This window comes from Xiphias gladius, chromosome 14 (assembly GCF_016859285.1).
Source record: "Xiphias gladius isolate SHS-SW01 ecotype Sanya breed wild chromosome 14, ASM1685928v1, whole genome shotgun sequence".
In the NCBI taxonomy this organism is placed as follows: Eukaryota; Metazoa; Chordata; class Actinopteri; order Istiophoriformes; family Xiphiidae; genus Xiphias; species Xiphias gladius.
In genome coordinates, this window is record NC_053413.1 from 16,958,717 (window position 1) to 16,980,495 (window position 21,779).

Here is a 21,779-nt window from a genome sequence, read left to right on the forward strand (position 1 = left end):
TATAAGTAGCATATACTGTAGGTAAGCAGTGTCAGGTGATTTAGGTCTATGTTTTTTAACAGAAACAAACATTGGTCCCATGACAATACTAAAGTAAATAAATACAGACACCTTTTTGGTTTAACAGTCAACTGACCAATATGTCCTTTTAAAGAGTTGCCATGTAATCATATTAACCCTTCTTATTTTAGCCTGTGAGGATATTACCAGGTTTTTTAATTATAGTGGAGCACATTCCTCCAACATCCATTAAAGGAATGCCATGCTAATTTTAAATCCTCGCAGCAGGCATTGGCATCAACAGAAGAAAAGTGGATGAGTTTCTCTTTAACAGCTGTAATTTGTGTTTTCCAATCACCATGCTGATTTCTGCTCATTATACTCTGGTTTCACACCGGTAAGTGAGCAAAGTTTGGATTGATTGACTCTAATTAACTAAAAAATGTTCCAAGCCATGGATTTATTATCATGCTAGCTAGCCACAAATGTCAGAGACTTTCACAAATTATTATCCTGTTAAGATAAATATCTTTGAAATCAGATGAGTGTGGAAACACAAGGAACATGTATTGTTATACTGATGAATTTGTTTGGCATGTTTTCTGTGGAGTTCCACATAAAAGACTCACCTGGGATAACACACAGTTCCAGTGTATTGTTAAGCCCTACAGTATGACTGAATGACAGATGCTGTAGTCACCTAATTTTTTAAAGGAACACACTCGCTAATAACCTACTGTAGAGCTTAAACAGCAGACAAGGTTTAAATTATTTAGTTAAAAAAATAAATCTCCATGAGATAGGAGATATTAACGGTTACCATATGCAGAAACTGCCTTTTCCTCTCTATGTTAACAGACGACTTATTTCCTCCTGTGTGCTCCAAAACTTGGCAGCATCTCCCTCATTGAAATTTTAGACACAGTAGCACCTCTCTCCACTCACATTCTTTACTTGACTCTATCAGCTCAACTCTCCACTTGCTCATGAACAAAGATAGGACAGTTTGAGTGGACACTGCCATTTTCCTGGTTTTAAAAAGATCTCAAAACGGAATTTTGGTAGCTTGAGAAGTCAGAACGCTGCTCTGATTCACTTGGCTTCACATCAACAATCAGAAGTGCTCACTGAAGTGAATCCAAATGAAACGGGCCCATCGTCTGCATGGCTGTGCCGGGCTGAAGCCGAGAATCATGCTGCCTGTAAATCAGATTTTCCCAACAAGTCCCCTGCAAAATATGCCTTTACACAAAGCTACAAAAAAATCTTCAAACCAGCTTTGATGTATCACAGAATACAACAGAGTAAGGCTTGTGCTGTATATTCCATCCTCATCATACTGAAAAATGCGTTTAACATGAAAGAAAATACATCGCAGCTGTCAAGTAGCCCCCATCTGTATTTCCACAGTCCACCCTCTTTAGAGTAGCAGCATTTAGGTGTGTCCACTTTGAGGTATGCCTGCAGATAAATGTGATGACATCTAGTTGTGGCTCTTTTTCATTTATTTAGGAGATTGATTAGATGCAAGGAGAGTAGATAAATGTGCTGGGGAGGCACCTTCTTTTGAGATATTGCAAAATAGTCGGTAAGGAATATGAGACGGACTGAACATTTTTCTCTTCAAGGTGCTTTTAGAGATCTAGTGGCATCATGGTTTTGTGAGTATTCGATAAGAGGTATCACATTAGTGTGTGTGTCTGTGTCACTGTGCAATATTATACAGAACATGTAAGTTCAAAGCTATAAAAGAAAAACTTTATTCACTTTTTTGCAGATAAAAGAAACTGTTAAAGTTCTAATAGTTGACTAATTTTTTACCAAAATTCAGTTTTGTATTCATATTCCAATTGACTAAATAATAATGATTCCAAATTTGAGATGAAATGCTACAACCATAAGATATTAAAGTGGACCGTGTTGCAGTCAATTAATACGTCTCTCTAAGGTTGTTGTGTCCATACTGCCCCCTTCTGTCTCCAGTAGTAGGAGAGGCATCCGGCGTATCAACAAAACAACAGCATCTCTATCAACCAGCCACAGACAGAAGGAGAGGGCAACACATTTTTCTAAGGAGCAGTCTGAAAGCACCGACCTTGACACTACTAACATTGTAAAGAATATCAACAGCACTTGAACTCTTTCAAGAACTGTATGACTGTTATTAATTACAGATTCTTATTTTTTTTAATGAGAATTTAAATATTTAATTAATATGATAGTATGTAGACAAGTATTGTTTATCCCAAAACATTTTTGCTTAACTTTTAAAGTCCATATGGAGCAGACATTAGTGTTGTCTACCATTAGTACGACATTGTTGAAACATGATGAAACAAAAATCAATTTTCTACAAGTACTAAATGTGATTCAGTTAAGATTCCAAATTGAAAACAGTGTTTCCCCAGGGTTCTTTAGAAAAGCCAGTGGATAGTGCACACACAACATCCTTTTGTGCACACTATTTACCCCTGGATTGCTTCAGGCTAATGTCTCAATAATTTTCACTCCTTTTCTCAGGTCCTTCCCACAAAGGACTTAACTAATGATCCATGGACAAAATGAAGCATTTAAATTTATTCATTAATCATTCATCTCCAGCTCATTGAAAATGCTAAACTTCCACAAAATTAAGATTGAATATTGAAAAGTGATTGAGGGAGACAGCTTTCAGAGAGTGAGGAGAGTGAAGAGAGTGGAAGTGTGTGCGGCGTGATTGCAAAAACAGGTTCTTTCCAGGGACAGTGGTCTTCACATGGGCATGGTCAAGGTGGGCAAGGTGTACTAAGTGCTAGTTAAGGTCACGGGGTTTCACTAGTTGTAATTAGATCTTGGAATCTGGAGAAGCGTAGAATTTCTGTCAACACTGCCTGTAATTATTCTCTTTTCCAATTAATGGTGACATAGATTAATTATCTGATGAGGCAAAGCCAATTGCAATCATTCACCCAGCTAAAATTAGATCAGTCCTGACAGCAGCATGAAAGTCACCTGTTTCATTGTTATGGATTTGCTGCAAGTAAAGAGGGGGGAATAGTGAAGCGTGCTAGGGTAAGTAAGTTGTCTGGTACAGGTGAATGTCCAATTACACTGCTATTTGAACTGAAGGCATCTACTCATTCGATCCAGCAGCATCTGGACCGGCTTGTTTGTTCACCCTGGCATCATCAGTGGTAGTAGAGTCATCTGTCAAGGATTGCAGGAATGCAGAGATGAGCTGAATTTCGTCAGACAACCCCTCCTGTTTGAATAAGGGGCAAACAGAAATGAAAAGAGACTAATTAAGAAAACACTGTTTTTGTAAAGAGGCAATAACAATAATAAGTCCTCACTCTGTGGGATTCACACAAACTGAGACTATAGGTACCATCTTGTTCTTATTTTTGTGGTGAAGGAGAAAAAGAGGCTCCTGGTGAACCACGTCCAGGTTCAGTGCTCCTCTGTTTTAAAAACCTCAGCATCCAGTTTTTCTATTAAACTGCCTGGCACTGTCAACCAGCTTGGGAATCTGAACCGGCCTGGCCATGCAGAAATTCTCTGACTAACAATTATATCAGAAACAGGATCTTGGATTACTGTCCCCTGGGACTGGGGCAGTGGGCGTCTGCTCCAATCATTACTGGCCATTCAACAAGGCTCTGCACTGCTCTCCGCTGTTAGCCATTGTCAATTATGCCATCCCTAGTGTAAACTCTCCGAACACAAAGCTGAACTGCCAGTTCTGGCAGGAGTGTAACAGGATGACAGCCCGCCGCACCCCACTCCCACTCCCACTCCCACCCACCCCCACCCCCACACACTACCACCACCCACCCACCCTAGGGTTCCCCGGCCTTCCTCCCCTCAAGCTACTTTTGAGCAAACTGCCATTTGGCTTCTCTTTCAAGCACTCCTTAGCCGTGAAAGCGCTAACCTGACCTCTCTTATGTTCTGCTTGTGAGGTTAAGTGGACATGATGGATTACTACAGGCCTCATCAGGATTCAGCCTGGTTTAACTCCAGTTACAACTGGTATCATTTCTATTGATTTCTTCATATCTTTCTGATAAAGTGGCAACTGACACTGATAATCTGTGCATCATGTAATAGTGGTCTGCTTGGAGTCTTCGGGTTTAGTTCTGTCCTACTCAAAATACCTATTGCATTCTCAGCATCTGCATACTGTCAGTGTATTCCTTTATGGATCACGTTCAGGGTCTTAATAGTTAGGTAATCATGCAGATTGTGTGTTTATGTATGCTCATAAACTCATGAAGGTTTTCTTTTTTACTCATAAAGGTTTTTTCTCCATGTGTACGTTTTGGAGGATAGACCCTGAGCCGGACTGTTCATGAGGAGCCTGTTTAAAGTGAATGCTGCCTGCTCTGATGGACCCTGTGCTGAGCTGTGACGGGTGACGGTGTGGTGCGCTTGAATACACCAACTCTTTTGTCCTTCACACTCTGCAGCTCTCTGATAGCTCCTCCCCCTGTGCCCCACTCCTCCCTGCCTTGAGCTGTGATCTGCTGGGGCCTTTTGAGGCTGGGCCGCTGAGACATGGCTGCTCCCTGTAATGTCTGGACCAGACCTATCAAAAAAATATGCCAGCAGCCAGAGGAGGAGGAACTAAGAAGGAGGCCACTTAATGGTATTTGCACAAGGTACTCCATTGGAAAACCTCTAATCAAATCTCAGCATAGTTTGCCTCCAGCATATCTGATAAAGTTAGATAATAAATAATAATAAAAAAAACAAAATAGTATTTTACACAAAAACAATACTGACTGCAACTGACAAACATGGCTAGCTAGAGGTTTAGGATGCCCTAGTGTTAGGGTGAAGAAGAAGTAAAAAGGTAGAAAGTGATCCATAGCATGGTTGCATGCTGCCTGGCTCTGCGATAATGCTGGACAGGACATCTCATAAAGATTCATCACTGTCCCTCTGTCCGCTTTGACCTCATCTCACATCACAGCACAGATTAGACACCGATTATCCTCTAATTGAAGATCCTTACTTCTCAACCTTGCAGAATATGCTGCTACTCTTCTGCAAGACAGACAGAAGGTTATTCTTCTCACAGAGAAGAAGCTGTAATATAGATATCTTCCATTTGGTCTGATGAACTCACCCTGAAATAGATGTAAAGTCAAAAATGGCCCTGCTAAACAGGAAACAGGCTCAAATGTTAATGCAATGTGACCAAACCCAATGTGTTGTATGTATAGAGTTATCTAGAGAGGCAGAGCTAGCCTCAGACACGGGGTCACTGCATAGGCACTCTAGCAGACACATCATCCATCACATCAGCCTGTGATCTCATGAGCGAATGTATAGACTGTAAATGTAAGAGTGGCGTCTTTAACTCCACCATAGCAGAGAGGCACAAAGCCTTGGTGGATGTTTGCCTGGCTGCCCCTGCTTGGCAAAGAAGACACAAGGCAACTGACTAGCCGGATGAGGCTCAAACAATGCCAAGCATAACATGGAGTTGCTGTAGTATGCAAACGAATATGCTACCATCCGGTAGAATACCTAGACTGGGATAAAAGTTGAATACAGGGATTTGCCATTTAAATGAATAGTGACAGTTTGTGCAATTCTCCTGACTGTTTTACATGTATGTGTACAAATACCTGGGCTGTTTTTATTTTCTGGTTGGTCTCTTGAGAGAGAGCCTGGCACCAGTCCAGTTCAGCCTGGCTATAGAGGCTGCGTTGTTTGAAGTATTTCACCAAAGCTTTGTGCATCCTCTTCTGCAACAAAGAGAGCTAGGGGGAGAGAAGGCAGAGAAAAGGAATTGGTAAGGCAGGAGAGGAAATTAATGGCAGTGTTCAAGAAGAATGATGGAGGGGAATAGAGAAAGCAGTCAATAGCCCATTCTGCAGTACACGGGCCTGACAGGAATTTCACAGTCTCTTGGTTTCTCTGCCCACTCGTGTGCACTCATCAGAATCCAGTCACATCTGGCTGCCAGGATGGGGGGTTAATTTTCTCTAAATGCTTCAGCAGTTTTGTTCTAGCTGAGGCAAACTCTGTGACTGCAAAGCTGATGAGTAAAATATTTCTACTTCACCCAGTTTAACTTTATACCAATCCCCTCAAGACATATTTTACACATACACACAGAGTCATGAACCCCCCACTGAAACCAGAAATTATTCCTAGTCTCTTGGAAAGACATGCTGCTTGCTTTATTATTTGAACACAGTTTCAAGCAAAGAGGTTTAAATTCTGATAGATGCCATTGCTTTTCTTCCCCCTCCATCTCTCTACTCTTCCTACAAAGCTTATCATTGCTTGGCAATGTGTTCCCCAGTGCATTGAAAACTAAAGCGAATTAGCTCAGTCATCAGCTCCTGAAGGAAAGACAATAACAAGAATGCTCTTTATGGTGTACCCTGTTAAAACCCAAGAGCTGAAAGCCTCCACATAAACAAAGCAATGTTTACATGTACAGTAGATTCAAGGGGATTTTTAGAAGAGGCGGATACTGGCAAGTGCTATCCGATGTTAATTAATCATTTATTTTTCTTCTTTTACAAATGAGAATTTTGCATATTTGAGTGTAATTATACTTGTTGAATTTAGATGATTTAATGTCCAAATGTGAATACAAATACTTATATATATCCTTGCTTTAAAAAGAAAATTGCTAACACTAATATTACATAAACCACCTGAAGGGTGTATTAATTGGATAATTAATAAATAGGACAAACTTTTTCACTACAAAGATAAAAAGGCTTTGTAGGTTTGTAGTGGCTGAATACAACCTAAATTTAGTTAAGTTAAATTATCTGTGTCTAAAATACGGGTATATTAAAGCTGCAATCTGTACCTTTTTAAAAATAATATACAGTATGCTCCTTTATCCCACCTGTTATCATGAAGTATAGCATGACACTAAAACTAGTACATTTATGTGCCTAATGATGCTCTCCAATCTCTGCTATTAAGAAATGTTGATGATGGTTGTTGGGTCACGCCTGTCATGGATGACAATAGTAATAAATATTGAATAAATAATACATTTTTACACACCATCAGTGGTAGACAAAGTACTAACATCCTTTACTTAAGTAAAAGTAGTAATACTGAAATATAATTGCACTGAAAATGTCACACAAGTAAAAGTATGCATTTATTATTATATATTATACTACTGGATTATTATTACTGATGAATTTATGTGTAAGTAGCATTATACTGCAGTTTGGTCTATTACAGATCATCGTTTTATAGGCTCATCATGTATTTCTTATATAAAATCTTTACCTGTAAATAAATAACTGAACTGAACTAAAGTTGTTAAATAAATTTAGTAGCATAAAAAGTATAAAATTCCCCTTTTTAATTAAAGTGGAGTAGAAGGATAAAGTAGCAAGAAATTGAAATACTCAAGTAACATATGAGTACCTCAGGGGCTTGAATACATGTACTTGGTTACGTTCCACCACTGACTACCGTTCAAGGTAACAAGACTGACAGTAGATGCTCCAACTACTCAGCTGTATTTCAACATGACAACTCGTGGAAAGTCTATAATCTCAGGTTTAAAGGAAGACCTATAACCTGTTTTTTAACATGTGAATATTGACTATGGGTTCAAATTACAATTTTTAAATCCCACTTTCAAGCATTCTTTTCAGGTGTTTTAGCTTTCGTCGTTGTAGACTCTTTCTGCGTTGCTTTGGACCAATAAGCAAGGTGCTAGGAAAGGTATTCATAACAGAAGTAATATTACAAATGAATATGTAGGAAACATCTTTTTTTGCATGTCTGCACTTTATGTCAGTATATTTTTAAGGCATTTTGTACCATATAGTAGCTGGATTGAATTCATACTGAAGGTTGTTTTAAATTTGTCTCCTGAACGGAATGTCAGGGATGCCTGCTGTCAAGATGCATTTTAAGGATATCTAAGAAATGGGTTTCATTTTGTCCCTTAGTGGAATATAATAAAAGAGATTATATACCTCACAAAAATGAATGGTGTGAGGCAACACACACACGTGCACTAATGATCTGATCTCTCAAATGATCTTGACAATGTTAAATGCATTTACCTTGTTGCCTCCAGTTATAAACACATCAATTAAGGCCAATCACATTGTGTAATATGTGCACCAACAGGGACATACATATACACAAACATTATAATTGGAAATTTAAAACAGGAAAGAAGAGTACTTGAATGTTCATGTATAAATCAGATTAAATGTGATAGGCCTGCATCTACATTTCAGAAACATTGCTGATTATAAGCTTGTTATAAAAACTAAATTTAGGCATACAACACTAGCTGAGAGGCTTCTGTTGTAGAAGTGTAGAGTTGAAACAAACAAAAATGGTGAAGGCTGAATCCAGAGTAAAAGAAAATCAGGCTTTGATCATGAGCGTGGAAAATCCTGTCCACAGGATTTTATTTTTGCATGCATTTTTCACTTGATAACATTCATGCAGTTAGATGAGGAATTGCTCAAGTAAAGGTATTAGTCATTTTTGGAACAAATAATATGTATTTTTCATCGCAGGAGCAGCGTGGCTTCTTCCTGGTGTTATTGCTGTCATGTGTAATTCTATTCCAGTTAAAGAGTGTCAAAAACTATAAAGATTAAATAGTAAAATGCTGCTGAGTTGTCTCCCTCAACTAGTCAAGACCTCTGATGCTATTTTAGTACTGAAGGCACATTCATTGTCTGATCTTAAACTGTGTTTGCCTCTGATCCCTAACCAACTGCTGTGCTGAGCAGAGTCAAATTTGTAACACAACTTTAATAAACCATTTTTACCTCTGACCACCTTATAAAAACTATAATCAGGAAAAAGTAGAAGTTAAAGTATTTACATCTACCATCAACCTCTTGCTCTACTCCCCTTGGTGGCAAAACTACATAGTTATCATTACATTATGTCACATCCATCATCCTCCTCCACTCAAGTTATCTCATCATTATTAGATTGCTGCAGTAACCTCCTCACTGGTTTCCATGCTGAAACCTTCTTAAAATTACTGCCCATGCAAAGAAGAGTTATCTAGTGCTAAGAATGATAACATGGGCTAGAACATAAGGGAACAGAACATAAGTAACAGCAGAAATCTTAAGTCTTTAAACATGTTTAAAAAGAGAGACAAAGGTGGTGAAATAGACTAAATACCGCAAAAGGTTATATAAGCCTTACCTGTGTGTAATAATGAAAAGATTTATGTTTGTGGTTTTTCTTGCTCAATGCTAACACTGCCTCTTGTTTGGCCTCCATGAGGATCTTCTTAAGACTTTCGTACTCGCTTGCCAGCTGTTTGTTCTCCTTCAGTGCAATTTTTAGTGCTTCCTACACAAACGTGAAAACAAAAAAGGTTTAGGTAAAACAGTTAAGGTAAATTATATGTTTACAGTAGCTGATAAATAACCACCAAGACAAAAGCAGGTGCGAGGGTCGACAGTAGACCAATATTGTAACTATTATAATGACTACATTACAGTGCCACTAGTGACTCGACTTTTTGTCTCCCAATCCTGATTCTGATACATCATCAGAGTATGTCAATCTTGGGTGGCAATCCGAAACCAGTTTTCTTTTTAACTCTGTGTACCTTACTGAATGGATTATTGTGGCACTAAAAACTTGAGTCAGCAGCCTGCTGTGACAGAATGAATGTATCTGATAGCGAAAACACTGAATTCTATATTGAGACTGACGAAGAAACCATATTTACATTAATGTGGATCAGTCATATAATGGTAACGCTCCAGTGTATCTGACTGGTGCATCATTGACCGTCACCTATATACTAAAAATTTAACCAGGATTGGAGCTAGGGTCCTCTTATACATGAATATGAATTTTAAAATTTGAACAGTAAGCATTCACTATTGGCTTTGTGTTAGTATGATTTTACCAAATCATGGTAACACAGCTACAGTGGCAGAAGGAGGGAGCATGATGTACAGTCCAGATTTAAAATACATAATGACTGATCACACAGATCAATGTTTTCATGACTCAGAATCTGCCATGTAAAGATACCTAAGAAAAGATTTTATATAGTGCAAGGACATGGAGAGTCATTAAACAGCACTGTACATACTGTATAATAACAACACACTGACCATTTAGAAGATACATTAGTTGTACCACTGATCTGCTATGTGTGCGTACAATACAAAGCATGTATTCTGTATTTGTGTTGTTAATTAAGGCAATATATATACCAGGCATACAACAAAGGACTCTTTTCTGGGATATCAAGCAAATAAATCACAGTGAGTATGTGTCTCTCTGCGTGTCCCCTTTTTATTTGAACAGTGTTTCCCAAGCACTGGATATGTCGCTGGTGAATATCTCAACTCTACCTGCAGACATAATGAAGTGTGTCTCTGCAGTAAAACAGAACAGCACTAAAGTGATGAGTTTAACCCAGCAGAAAGAGGGGCTGTAAACATGACAAATGCCTGCTATTGATTTCAGGTTTAATTACTCCATGCAGCACTGACAAAGCCCATCTGACGCTGTTGTGAAGTGTAAATGGAACAAATTACACTTCATTGCCCATAAGAAACTGATTGCGTCTGCAGTTTGTATTGTTTACTTTGTCCTTTACCAAACGACAAGCCTTGATCAAATCAAAAAATAGTTGCGTGTATGAAAGCTGAAGTCCTTTCAGATGTGTATGGGACGACTACAGGTGACCACAGTTTTCTAACAAGTTGATCGATCAAATCGATTTTATCTTAATATACTCTGTATTTGTATCTTTAAAAACAACCATCTGTGGGTTGTATTTAAGGCCACATACAATCTCCCATCAGGCTCCCATTAGTTATAGTAACCTGTATCAGTTTGAGTTTAAAAGAGGAGGTGCAACCTACAGGAGCTTGTGGGAGTATAGTATTGGGTCAGCATCTTTATAAGAAACCTCATATTTGAGAGTGTCTGATCATTCTGCTTCATGCACTGTGATTTCTGAATGCACACTCTGCTTATTATGTTATGCTAATGTAGACATTATGTGTGCTTTATATTGGTCCAAATGATTAAAGTGACCAATTTCCTTGGAACTTCAGACTGACTCTGATCTTTTATTCGGTGAGGAGTATTGTTGTTATATCATTTTATTTCGTCAAGTGAAAAGACTAAACCCTTTTTTGCATGGCTAATTTTTATCTGGCTAATGGGAGTTGTGTCTATGAGGAAGACTTCTAATTCTTAAATTGTCTCACACCAACAACTTCTTTAAAGTTGCTGCACTTGGATGCATGGCGGCTTAAGCTCCATTGCCTTTTCTTGTTTTGAACTAATGCATTCTTGATCACCGTTTAATGAAACTATATACCACATGGCGATTTCACATTAGATAAGCCATGTGAAACCCCCATCAGCAAAGAGGCTCTGGCTGGGGCTGATAATCCTGCAGATGAAAACCTTACAATAAACAGGGGTTTCTCTTACAAAGGAGTATTCAAATACATGCCATTTTGTGCACAGTATACTCATGTTTTTACAAGAGCCTATTTGTGACATTAATATGAAAAGGTCCTGATGATATGCCTATCTCATATTGTGAACTGTATGCTTACATTGAAAAGTGCCATTGAAAATGTTGACCTACAGGTAACAAAATAGGCAAAGCATTTCACCACGACACGCATCATCAAATTCGTCCAGACAGAAGACTATAACAACAGTGAGTTGTCATTTGTGGGAAAAGCACTTAAACAAGATGGCCATGGCTTGTAATTTTAATTGCACAGAGCTCTTTTCTCTGCATCTTAAGGGAAGTATTGTGACAAGCAATGTGCTGACACTAATCCACAAACAAATAAACAATGAGATGTTTTTTACAGCTTGTCTCTGATTTCACAGTATATGACACAAAAAGGCGTGTATTTACAGCGAGTTATACTGAACAACATTTTGTTACCTTGATGTCTTCCATTTCCTTTTTTCTTGCTGTAACATGAGCAGTGTGTGTCTGCATGGATCGCCGTGTTTGTTGCTGGCAGTTATTAATATCAGACTGCAAGGTGCTCATTATGAGAGCAGCTGATTTGTTTTTGAAATCCACCACATCAAACACACTTCTGGAAGGAGAAATCAAACATGTACAACAATATTATGCCTCTAAAATTATTATTGTTATTACTCAAAGCAACACATTTATTCAAGAAACATCCAGCCTTCTAGAAAAAAGTTGAATATTTAAAATCAAAGAAATACCAAACTTTTTTTAGAGAAAAGGTTAATTATTTCTTTGAGTATTTATTCCTCTCTTTTTTGTAAAAATGCTGACATTGCTATTGTCATAACCCTTAAAAAAAAAGTTAATCAGTATTTTCCAATAATCCCAATCATTTCCTTAATATAAACAATTTTGTTGGGTGTTTCCAGTGAAAAACTACTCTTACTGAAGTTCCGCTATGACGTCTGGCATGCTTTCAACTATTTTTTCCATTTTAACTGAAGCATCTTGGTATTCTTTGCTCTTCTCCGTAAGGTCACTGATCCTGCCCAGGGTGTAGTCATATCTCTTTACAGCGGCAGTTTGTAAATCCTGTAAACAAGGAGTAGCATTAGTGTTGAAAAAAGCATGCAAACATTGTTTTTTCAAAGTGATTATTTTGTTAAAAAAAATAAAAAAAATACATGATAAATAGCTGTGACTGCTTGGTGCTTAGAGAGCTCTACTGAGAAACCTAACTTAGCAACTTGAGAAGAAGAATTATTTTATGCAATCCTTAACTTTTCTTTTCTTACCTGGGCAGCTTTCAGGTAGTCACATTTGAGTTTTTTCTCCCTCTCAAGCTTGAGTAACGTGTTCCTGTGCTCACACTCAATCTTTTCCAAATTTTCTGTCACTTTCTTGATTTTCTTTACAAACCAAAAAGAGACAGCGAATGCAGTTGACTTTCAATACATTATTTTATAAATTGTTGCTTTCTGGATGTAAAATTACCTATGGACTAAGATTAATTATTATCAAGCTTTATCAGTACCTCAATTTTTGTCTCCAGAGCTCTTGTTGCTAAAGATGCATCTTCAAATTCTTTCTGAAGTTTTTGGTTGGTTAGCTCTGAGCTCCTTTGCTGTTGTTTTAATCCGTCATTGATATTTGCACACTGACCCTGATGCAAAACAAAATACAAGGTAGAATGTCTTCAACCAAAAGTCTTAAAACAGGAAATGGGCGTAAAAACAATTATGGGAAATGTTAAAAAAAATATGCAACTGAATACAGCAATGCATATAAAACTACCTTTATGAAACTTACAATGTTCAGTTTATATTGATACTGTGCTTTGGGAAGCCTCTGTCTCCATGACAACATATCTATAAGTTTATACAATCTTCTTAAATCTAATTTATTTTCATTGCAATTTTTCTTCCTTCTTCTCAGGGTGAAGAAACCTGAAGAGCATCATGAATTTACCTTCAGTATTTCCAGGGCAGTCGCCTGACCTGTCAGATCTTTTCTGAGGTTTTCAATCTCTTTCTGTAGAGCATAGAAAGGGCATAGAGTAACACTGGAGAAAGCAGTTGGCATCTCACATTTTCCTTATTTTCCCGTACAGAGAACATGTACATATGTTGTCACTGACCCTGGCCCTCTGTTCTTCCATGAAGGTGAGCTGCTCCTGCTCCTCCAGCTTAGTCTGGGTGACTCTGTGCTGGGTTACAACTTGGGTCACTTCCTCCTTGGCCTTTTCCCACTGCTTGTCATTGTCAAGGATTTTCTGGAGCATCTGCTTCCTCTCCTCGTGCATGTGCTTCACTGCTTTCTCACTAACAAAAAATCACATGGTAAAGTAATGGTAAACACACACGTGGCCTACTACTGTACATAGTAATATCCAATAGAGGATGTTACATGTTTCTCCACTGTTTTGGCTTTGACATTGTACCTCTCAGAAATTTTTATCTTGTACTCTTCAAAATTCTGTTCATACTCCATGTTTTCTTTGCGGAGAGCTGCAAAAGCATTACGTTTTGAGTGGAGCTGCTCTTCTATGCAGGAAACGTCTGCTTCCCCATTAAGTTTCTGTGGATAACATAACAGACAGTACGCCACTGAATGGATGCACTTATCCAAAAAACCTTACAGTGCCATGGACTCAAGGATTATTAGCATGCATAGCTCCAGTGAGAGTCCAGTCTCAACCTTGGCAGTTGCATGCTATGCTCTACTCTACTACACATACAATAAGTAGGAAAACAGTACCAACATTATGAAAAGATGTCCAGTGACTGCACTCTTGTGACTTTATTTTGGTGCTACTGTGGCAATACTTACAGATCTCTCAATATCTTCTTGTAATGCAATTATTTTCTCTTTCAATTTCTTTTCCTTTTGCATTTCATCCTCAATTCGAAGTTTCAATTGCAAAATCTGTAATAAAAGCCGAAATAAAACTTGAATTCGAATGACTTTTGTATACTGCTGAAAGCTACCTTTTTGAAAAGTATAAAAACTGAAAAATGGACAATATCAGTTACCCGGTCTTTTTCAGATTGCTTGAGCTCCATCATTTCAGGGATGTGTTGCGTTATGGCTGCGCACTTTTCTTCTGTAAGAGCAACTGTCTTTTCAGCATCAACTATTTCAGCACGTAGACCTTCCTCAAGGATCTTCAACTGCTTTAAATCTTCCCTGGAGAGAAAATCAATTTTGTCTTTTGTTATTAAGTAAGTGGATGAAGGTAAGGAATCACATAGTATCGCACAATGCTTTGCTATCATGATATTTTCCCCATGGTAGCGATAGTGATACACAATATATTGTAAGAATATAATTTACAGCACATCATGATGCCTGTGTAACTGTAGAGGAAAATATACCTCTGACAAGGTTTTTTACAAAGCAGGAACCAAACATATATTTTATTTACTTCATTATGATTAGCTTTCACTTTCACTGAGTTTTATAAGACAGCTGATATTAAACATGACCTGGTCTTGTCTTTGTCAGCATCAAATAACAAATTTGAAATATTACTGTTAAAACAATGCCAAGTCCGTTATTTTTGTATATCAGGAAACCTGCACCTGTTTGCAGCCAGTTTAACAAATGGCTAGATTGCTTTGGTTTCATGCAGTTTAATGTACCTTGGCTAGCGCACTGATATCGAACGTTGATTAAACTGTCCTGTTATAGATTATCAGACATCTGCCAACCAGTCCGAAACAAGTGTTCTCCATGGCCATGACACAATTTTTTATACAAAAATGCCGAAAATGAGATTCACATATGATGAAAACTACAGTATGTGGTTGTTAGGATAAATACATTTGACGTTTTTTTTATACAAAAAATTGGGTTCATGAAATTTCCTTTGTACTTTGGTAGTGTACTGTGTATAATACCCATGAAATCACAGAATAAATGCATTTGGAGATAGTAAAATCACACTGTCATAACAGACAAATGGGTAGATGCGACAACAGGGAAGAGAATTCAAATTGTGCCATATTATTTTATAGCGAAAGCCACTGGTGATGCCAAATATATACTGTAGATCAGTATGCAGTTTCTAGTAATACTATAGATTTAACTTGTGTGAGTACTAGATGTTGATGAAAGTTATTCAGACGTTTTATGAAAGATGCCTCCTGTCCCAGTTGTACTACTTTGATGGTGAACCTGTTTATTTTCACTATAGTTGGGACAGATACTCACAATCTGTTAGCCAGCTGATTCTTCATCGCCAACAGCACATGGTCCAATGAGATTCTTTCATTGTTGGCGTCCAGTTCCATCTTTTTCAACTCCCTCTGAACGACTATGAGATCACTTTGTGTTTTTGAGCATACTTCATCTGCCTAAAAAAAGAAGGAAGGGGGTCAAGGGCTATTTCCCTCAGATATTATTTATGAACAATTTCATAGTTACTGACCTTAAAATCAATACATTGTGCTGTTATCAAATCATACTCTGTAGCAACTAAATATCTAAATATAATAATAAAAATAAACTAAATATCTAATATAAATAAAAGTCTGGTGTTTGATTTAGCATGTATAAAGCTGCAATATTATCATGTCAATGTTGACCTGTTGAATGTTGATCCATCTGTTTCTTACCCATCACTCTTCTCTCTACTAATACACTTCCATAACATATTTGCATGTAAACATTAAGTCAGTCAAAATCAAGCCATTATATTTCAATTCATCTTTTCATAAACTACAGGAATTAAAAAGAACACAAGCTAAATGAAACTTCAGGGAATTATAAAACTTATTCGGATTCATTGTCTGGGGTCCATGGACGCCTGTACAAAATTTAATGGCAGTCCAGTCAATTGTTAAAATAGAGAGATTTTACACTAGACCAAAGTGTTGGATGGACATTGGACCAAAAGACCAACAAACATTGCAATCCCTAGTGCCATGCCACTTGTGGGTGAAGACTAGAGTTAGAAAAGAGCAAGTGGGTGAGTGAGATAGAGTTAGTGTGCGAGGGAGAGACTTCATCACATTGAGCTATACAGTAGAGTGACATTAACCTTGTCTGGTTTGGCTGAAAAAGAGAACCACACTTAAAGAACTGCATTTTGCAGCTTAACACAACGGGACTGGGTTTACAACAAACCGTCAGATGTTAGCCATCTAATTCATGGAAAAATGCCAAAATAATTCTTCAGCTTCTTCAAAAGACAATTTTTAACCACATCCTTGCAGTCACAAGTTACCAGCTTTTGTGGATTTAAAAAATAAAAACATAGTGAAAGAGTAAATCAAATTACAAGCCACCTCTGATTGTGCAGTGTTGATTTGATTTATGATGGTTCTCTGGAGGTCCAGATTTTCTTTCACAATGGGGATTTGTTTTTTGGCAAAGTCGATGTCCTCGTGTAAGTGCTGGTTCAACACCTCAGTGTGTGACAATTTCTCCTGGACCTGGTCAAGCTTCTCCCTCTCCAATTTTAGCTGCCACTTCAGTTCAGTGATGTCTCTGATGCAAGCCTCATGCTCTAGAAAAGCAATAACGAATAAGAAAGAATCACAGAATCACAATACTTCACAAGAAACAGGTCTACGAAGAAATGATAAACCATCTTATAATCACTGACCTTTTTGGACAATAAAGGAATGCTCTTGTTGCTTCCACAGTGAAACACTGTCAACTTTGTTCTCCAAAAATCTTTTCCTTTTCTTCTCTTTGTGGAGGGCTTCCTCTGCATACTGCCGATCAGCCTCCAGCCGCTCAATCAGATACACAACCTCTCCAAGGACATCATTTATTTTCTTCAATAGTGGCGATAATGGACAACTTTCTGGAGGATGGAAAACTTTACAAGATTGGCACACTGTATTGTACTACAGTATATCAACACTTTCAACTCAGTAAGCAAAAATATAAATAGATAATACATTTTGGCAAAGCCATGTCAACATAAACTGACCAACTACAAAGTGCAAGTGAACATATACCTCATCCATGGAATTATATTAGTATAACTGAATACTGGGTAGCGTATAATTCTTTATTATTGAGGCAAAAGATGTGAACCAGTAACTGGGACTCCATTATTGTCACACTGACTTAACCACTGCTGCAGGGAATAAAACATCTAAACCTAGAGGCTCTCCACTTATGTGCTGCTCTATTATCTGCATGGGCGTAGGGCCAGTGTTTGCTTTTCTATGGCAGAACAATAATTGAGAGAAAATAATTTAGAAATGACTTTATGGAATTTGAAAAAAAATTTCGGTTCACCTCTTGCACTTATTGCGATGCCTTCGACGAACAGCTCTGTAGACATCACTGATTCAGTATCTGAGTCTCTGGATTGAAATCTGTTAAAAAGGAGGTTAAACACGTTTCATATTTTTATGACATACTGAATATAACAAACAGGAAATGAAAACAATGAAAGACTTCACCTTAAAGTTTTGCTGTATTGGTGCTTGTCCTGGTCAATCTGCGGCTGATATTTTCCACACAAGTACAAAACAAATGGAAAAAAAACAAAAAACGTTTTGAATTGTTTCTTACCCCATCAGGATATTTGGGTTTGATCACATCTGACAGTTTACCTGCTGAAACCAATTTTCCACAGTCATCTTCAACTCTTGCATATGGTAAATAGCATTGTTGACACATGGTGAGGGACTGTTGAGCAAAGCACAAGTGCGACGTCTACCAGAGCAGACGACTTGAAGATCTGCTTGGTCTTGAGGAACACAAACAAAAGTTGAGAAACAATTGCTTCCAGAGAATTAATGAAAAGCTAACCCTACCTACGGTTTTTCTTTACCTAATGGCACAAAGCCCCTGAAATATTTTATAAATAACACGCTGACGAACCATCCATCAATGAAAATGAAATCATAAAACTACAGACTTTTGTTGGAACAAACACTCACCCTACTTCATTAACTTTATTTTGAAAAGTAATTACAAAAATGTATTTGGCTGTGAAAGATGTTCTGTGATTCTTTTCTCTCTCTTTGAATATGTTTACATAGACTGCAAGATATTGGAAGCATCAGTGAAAGAGCAGAGACAACTAATTCGAACATCTCAAGACAAACCCAAGGGCACACTTCTTAGTGGTGAGAGGACGCCATCTGGCTGAAGAAAAGTGTAAAAAAAAACAAAACAGTGGTGCAGACTGCAATCTACACATGAATGTCTGGGAACTATTTTCTTTTGCTTATATTGGCTAAGTTCAAAACAGTAAATATATTAAAGATGAAATTGATGTTAGTGGCAAAAAAATCTCTATGCTCTAATATCATTTCAATATACAGTATGTGAATGCTACCACAAACACTACTTTTAATTCGATCTCTGAGTAAATAATTTAATAACGATAGATTTAGTGTAACACCCAGTATTGGAACACAAATTATATGTACAGTATGGATCAAATTTTTACTCATAACTCCAATATGTAGCCAAAAAAAATGTGTCTCACAGTTACAAATTCATTTTTGCATTTATGGAACTAAAATATTGGTCCTTGTGCCCTATGTTTTGGCACTGAGTTGATCTTTCATAGGAATTTCTCAAGGAAAATATGTAAAGTTTAATTTGTGATATAGTAAGTAAATACAAAAGGTAGGAAACAACCACCAATATTACCGAAAAACACTTTGGAAAATTGTGTTTTTAAAATAATAGTGAAATTTGCATACAGTCTAACTTGAATCACTTTTATACTACTGACAACACTGCAAAGAAGTGTACATTTTATTATGAATTCTTACTGTCTGTCTTATACTGTAAGCTGCAGCGTAAGATATCAGGTAAGACGGAGGTAATACTTTTTTCACTGCAATATCCACAGGAGAGAGGGGGAGAGCTGTTCATAGTACATGTCATTTAATTTTATTTCTTCTATTCCATTTTCCATTATTTTATTTTGAGGGCCAGCTTTGTGCTGTCACTGTCTAGATGTATAGAATATACTGTTAAAGGCTACAGTGAATAATAGTTTTGACAGATTCACTGGCCACTCACAAAATTTACCATAATTTGGCCAGTGGCCTGTGTTTAACTAAAAATGACAAAGCTGAATATTCTGATATCTTTCCAAGGTCTGATGAATGCAGGCAAAGGTTATACTATTCGTCAATTATTAGTGCCTATTGACAATGGAATGCTGTAAGAGTAGCACTCATTATTTTGCGGTTTTATTTTACACCCAGGAATTTATTATCGGCCAAATGGCAGGGGATAGGTCCTCAAACATTGTGTAAATGCTTCCAGTCAACAGGTATAAAGACAATGGCAATGGTGTCTTGAACTTTTTATTGTGTTTTCTTTTTTTAACGCATTTTTTGGGACTTTTTAAGCCTTTATCAAAGACAGTAGAGAAATGAGAGGAAACAAGGGAGAGTAAGATGCAACAAAGATCCCTGGCCGGACTTGAACTGGGGAAGTTGTGGCGTCTTACCCCCGGAGCTTCATGGGCCCAGTATTATGTTAACTTGTACTAACGATAGATCCTTGGTAAACAAACAATCCTGTTCTTGTGCCAAGTCACCTGGTTCCACTTGTCGGGGAGGGAATAAAATCTCCTCTCCTACCTAGATTAATAGATCAGTGCTCAACAGGAGCATCCATTGGGTCCCTTGCACCACTGACCTCAAGTCTGCAAACCATGTCTAAGAGGAACAATGAGCTGCAACTTGTGAGATCTGAGGAATGGGAGGTTGGGGTTAGCTTTTTATGGACTGCATCACGTGTGTGAGGTAGTTAATAGGCCCCTTCATTACAGTATTCTGTCTACTGTGCACAGCAAGACATGTCTAGCGCCCAGTGGAGCTACAACCAAAACTGTCTAGGGCCTGCAGACAAATGGGTACTCTAATCAGTAAGAAAAAGGTAGATCTGAATAGGTAGGTAGGTATTTTTGGAACTAGTTGTAGCTTTCCCACCATTATTCTCCATGAATTAGTAGAATAGTGAGTGAGGGAGCTGACGCTGACTCATACCAATACAAGCGGAGAGTCAAGGAAAAACTGAAAGGGGGGGGGGCCGAAATGAAGACCATCTGTTGCTGAGCAGTTTAGATGAATAATACACACAGAAAGAGCCAGGTGGGGTAGCAAAGTGGGAGGGCAATATGTCAGCAGTAGGATGACTTAGCTCTAAATCATAATGGCAGGTTGTTTTATAGCCACAGAGCAGGTCCATGTGAGTCTGAGGGACCAATCATCTGCCATTTAGCTAGTGATAACAGATATAAGATAGCTTACCTTTCTTCACCATCATTCAATATCATTAGATTGCCAGCAGACTGGTCAGTTTCTGATGTCCGTATTTGTTTTTGGTTAATTTTATTGTAAACAAAAAAAAAAAACATACCATGAACCATCATACTCATGTTTATTCTATTAGAGACTCTAAACTTTAGAGATTTGGTGAACTTGTAAGTTGCTCAAATCACGTATGGAGATAAAAATCAATCACTTATTACCTGAAAGTATCCATTGGTTGTTGTATCTTATATTTATCAAATTCACCCCCTTTTCTTAGTTTTTGACCTTATTGTCACTGTTACCAATTGCAAACCTAAGTAAATTTCAAGGATTTGTAATTTAATTTTGAGTTAACTGAGAATGTCAGTTTGTTGTAACTGTTACATTTCACCTGGCATCATGAATTGCTTTCTGTCCATCAAATTCAGTGGCTGACGTGTGTAAAGTTAAAGTTGTTTTATTTTAAAATAATAACATTGATATCAGCTAACTACAAAGAGTACCGCTGAGTCAGTCAACTAAACCTTAACTAACCAGATGCTTTTCTCACCTTGTTGACTCGGTCTTCCTTCCCTTGATGGGAATCTCAGGGGTTCAACGTCTGGCATCGCTGCAACTTCTTCGTTGTTGACGATAACATCACCGAGAAGTAGAGGCTTTTACCTTCAACTTTGACCTACATCCTCTGAGCTGGACCAGAATCTTTCATACTTCAGTGATACTCTCACACTGGATATCATAGGTTGAACTTCTGCAGTTAAGCCTCCGGACGAAGTTGGCTAGCGTTAGCTAACTAATACATTCACTCATCTCCGGATGTCGCTCTCTTAGCTAACGTGAGGTTAACGTGTAATTAACTTGGCTAATGACAAATTAATGAGGGGGGGGGGGGTCGTTGTCATGGCAGAAAGTGAAACCGAAAAGTTGCCGGCTATCAACTTACTTATATTAACACACTTTGGGCCGCCAGCTATCTTATAGCCATCTTGACGCTTGTAATTGTTATTCTGTGTGCTATTCTTCCAGCTATTCTATTTAAAAAAAAAAAAAAAAAAAAAAGTTGCCTTTTATTGAGGTTTTCTCCGAAT

The 21,779-nt window shown here is 37.7% G+C and overlaps 1 protein-coding gene across 1 annotated transcript; it reads right to left on the reverse strand.

The window, feature by feature from the left end:
- Nucleotides 1-1,892: 1,892 nt before the first annotated feature.
- LOC120799141 (coiled-coil domain-containing protein 178) lies at nucleotides 1,893-21,323 on the reverse strand. The gene is made up of 19 exons (XM_040144073.1): nucleotides 21,242-21,323; nucleotides 18,019-18,155; nucleotides 17,866-17,909; nucleotides 17,699-17,778; nucleotides 17,052-17,255; nucleotides 16,732-16,952; nucleotides 15,656-15,798; nucleotides 14,476-14,629; nucleotides 14,273-14,368; nucleotides 13,884-14,020; nucleotides 13,581-13,764; nucleotides 13,412-13,474; nucleotides 12,978-13,106; nucleotides 12,739-12,852; nucleotides 12,390-12,535; nucleotides 11,906-12,065; nucleotides 9,166-9,315; nucleotides 5,616-5,750; nucleotides 1,893-3,241 (listed from the first exon to the last, which is right to left on the reverse strand). Exons 1-19 carry the CDS (start codon nucleotides 21,297-21,299, stop codon nucleotides 3,113-3,115), a joined length of 2,484 nt encoding a protein of 827 aa, XP_040000007.1. The 5' UTR covers nucleotides 21,300-21,323; the 3' UTR covers nucleotides 1,893-3,112.
- Nucleotides 21,324-21,779: the final 456 nt, after the last annotated feature.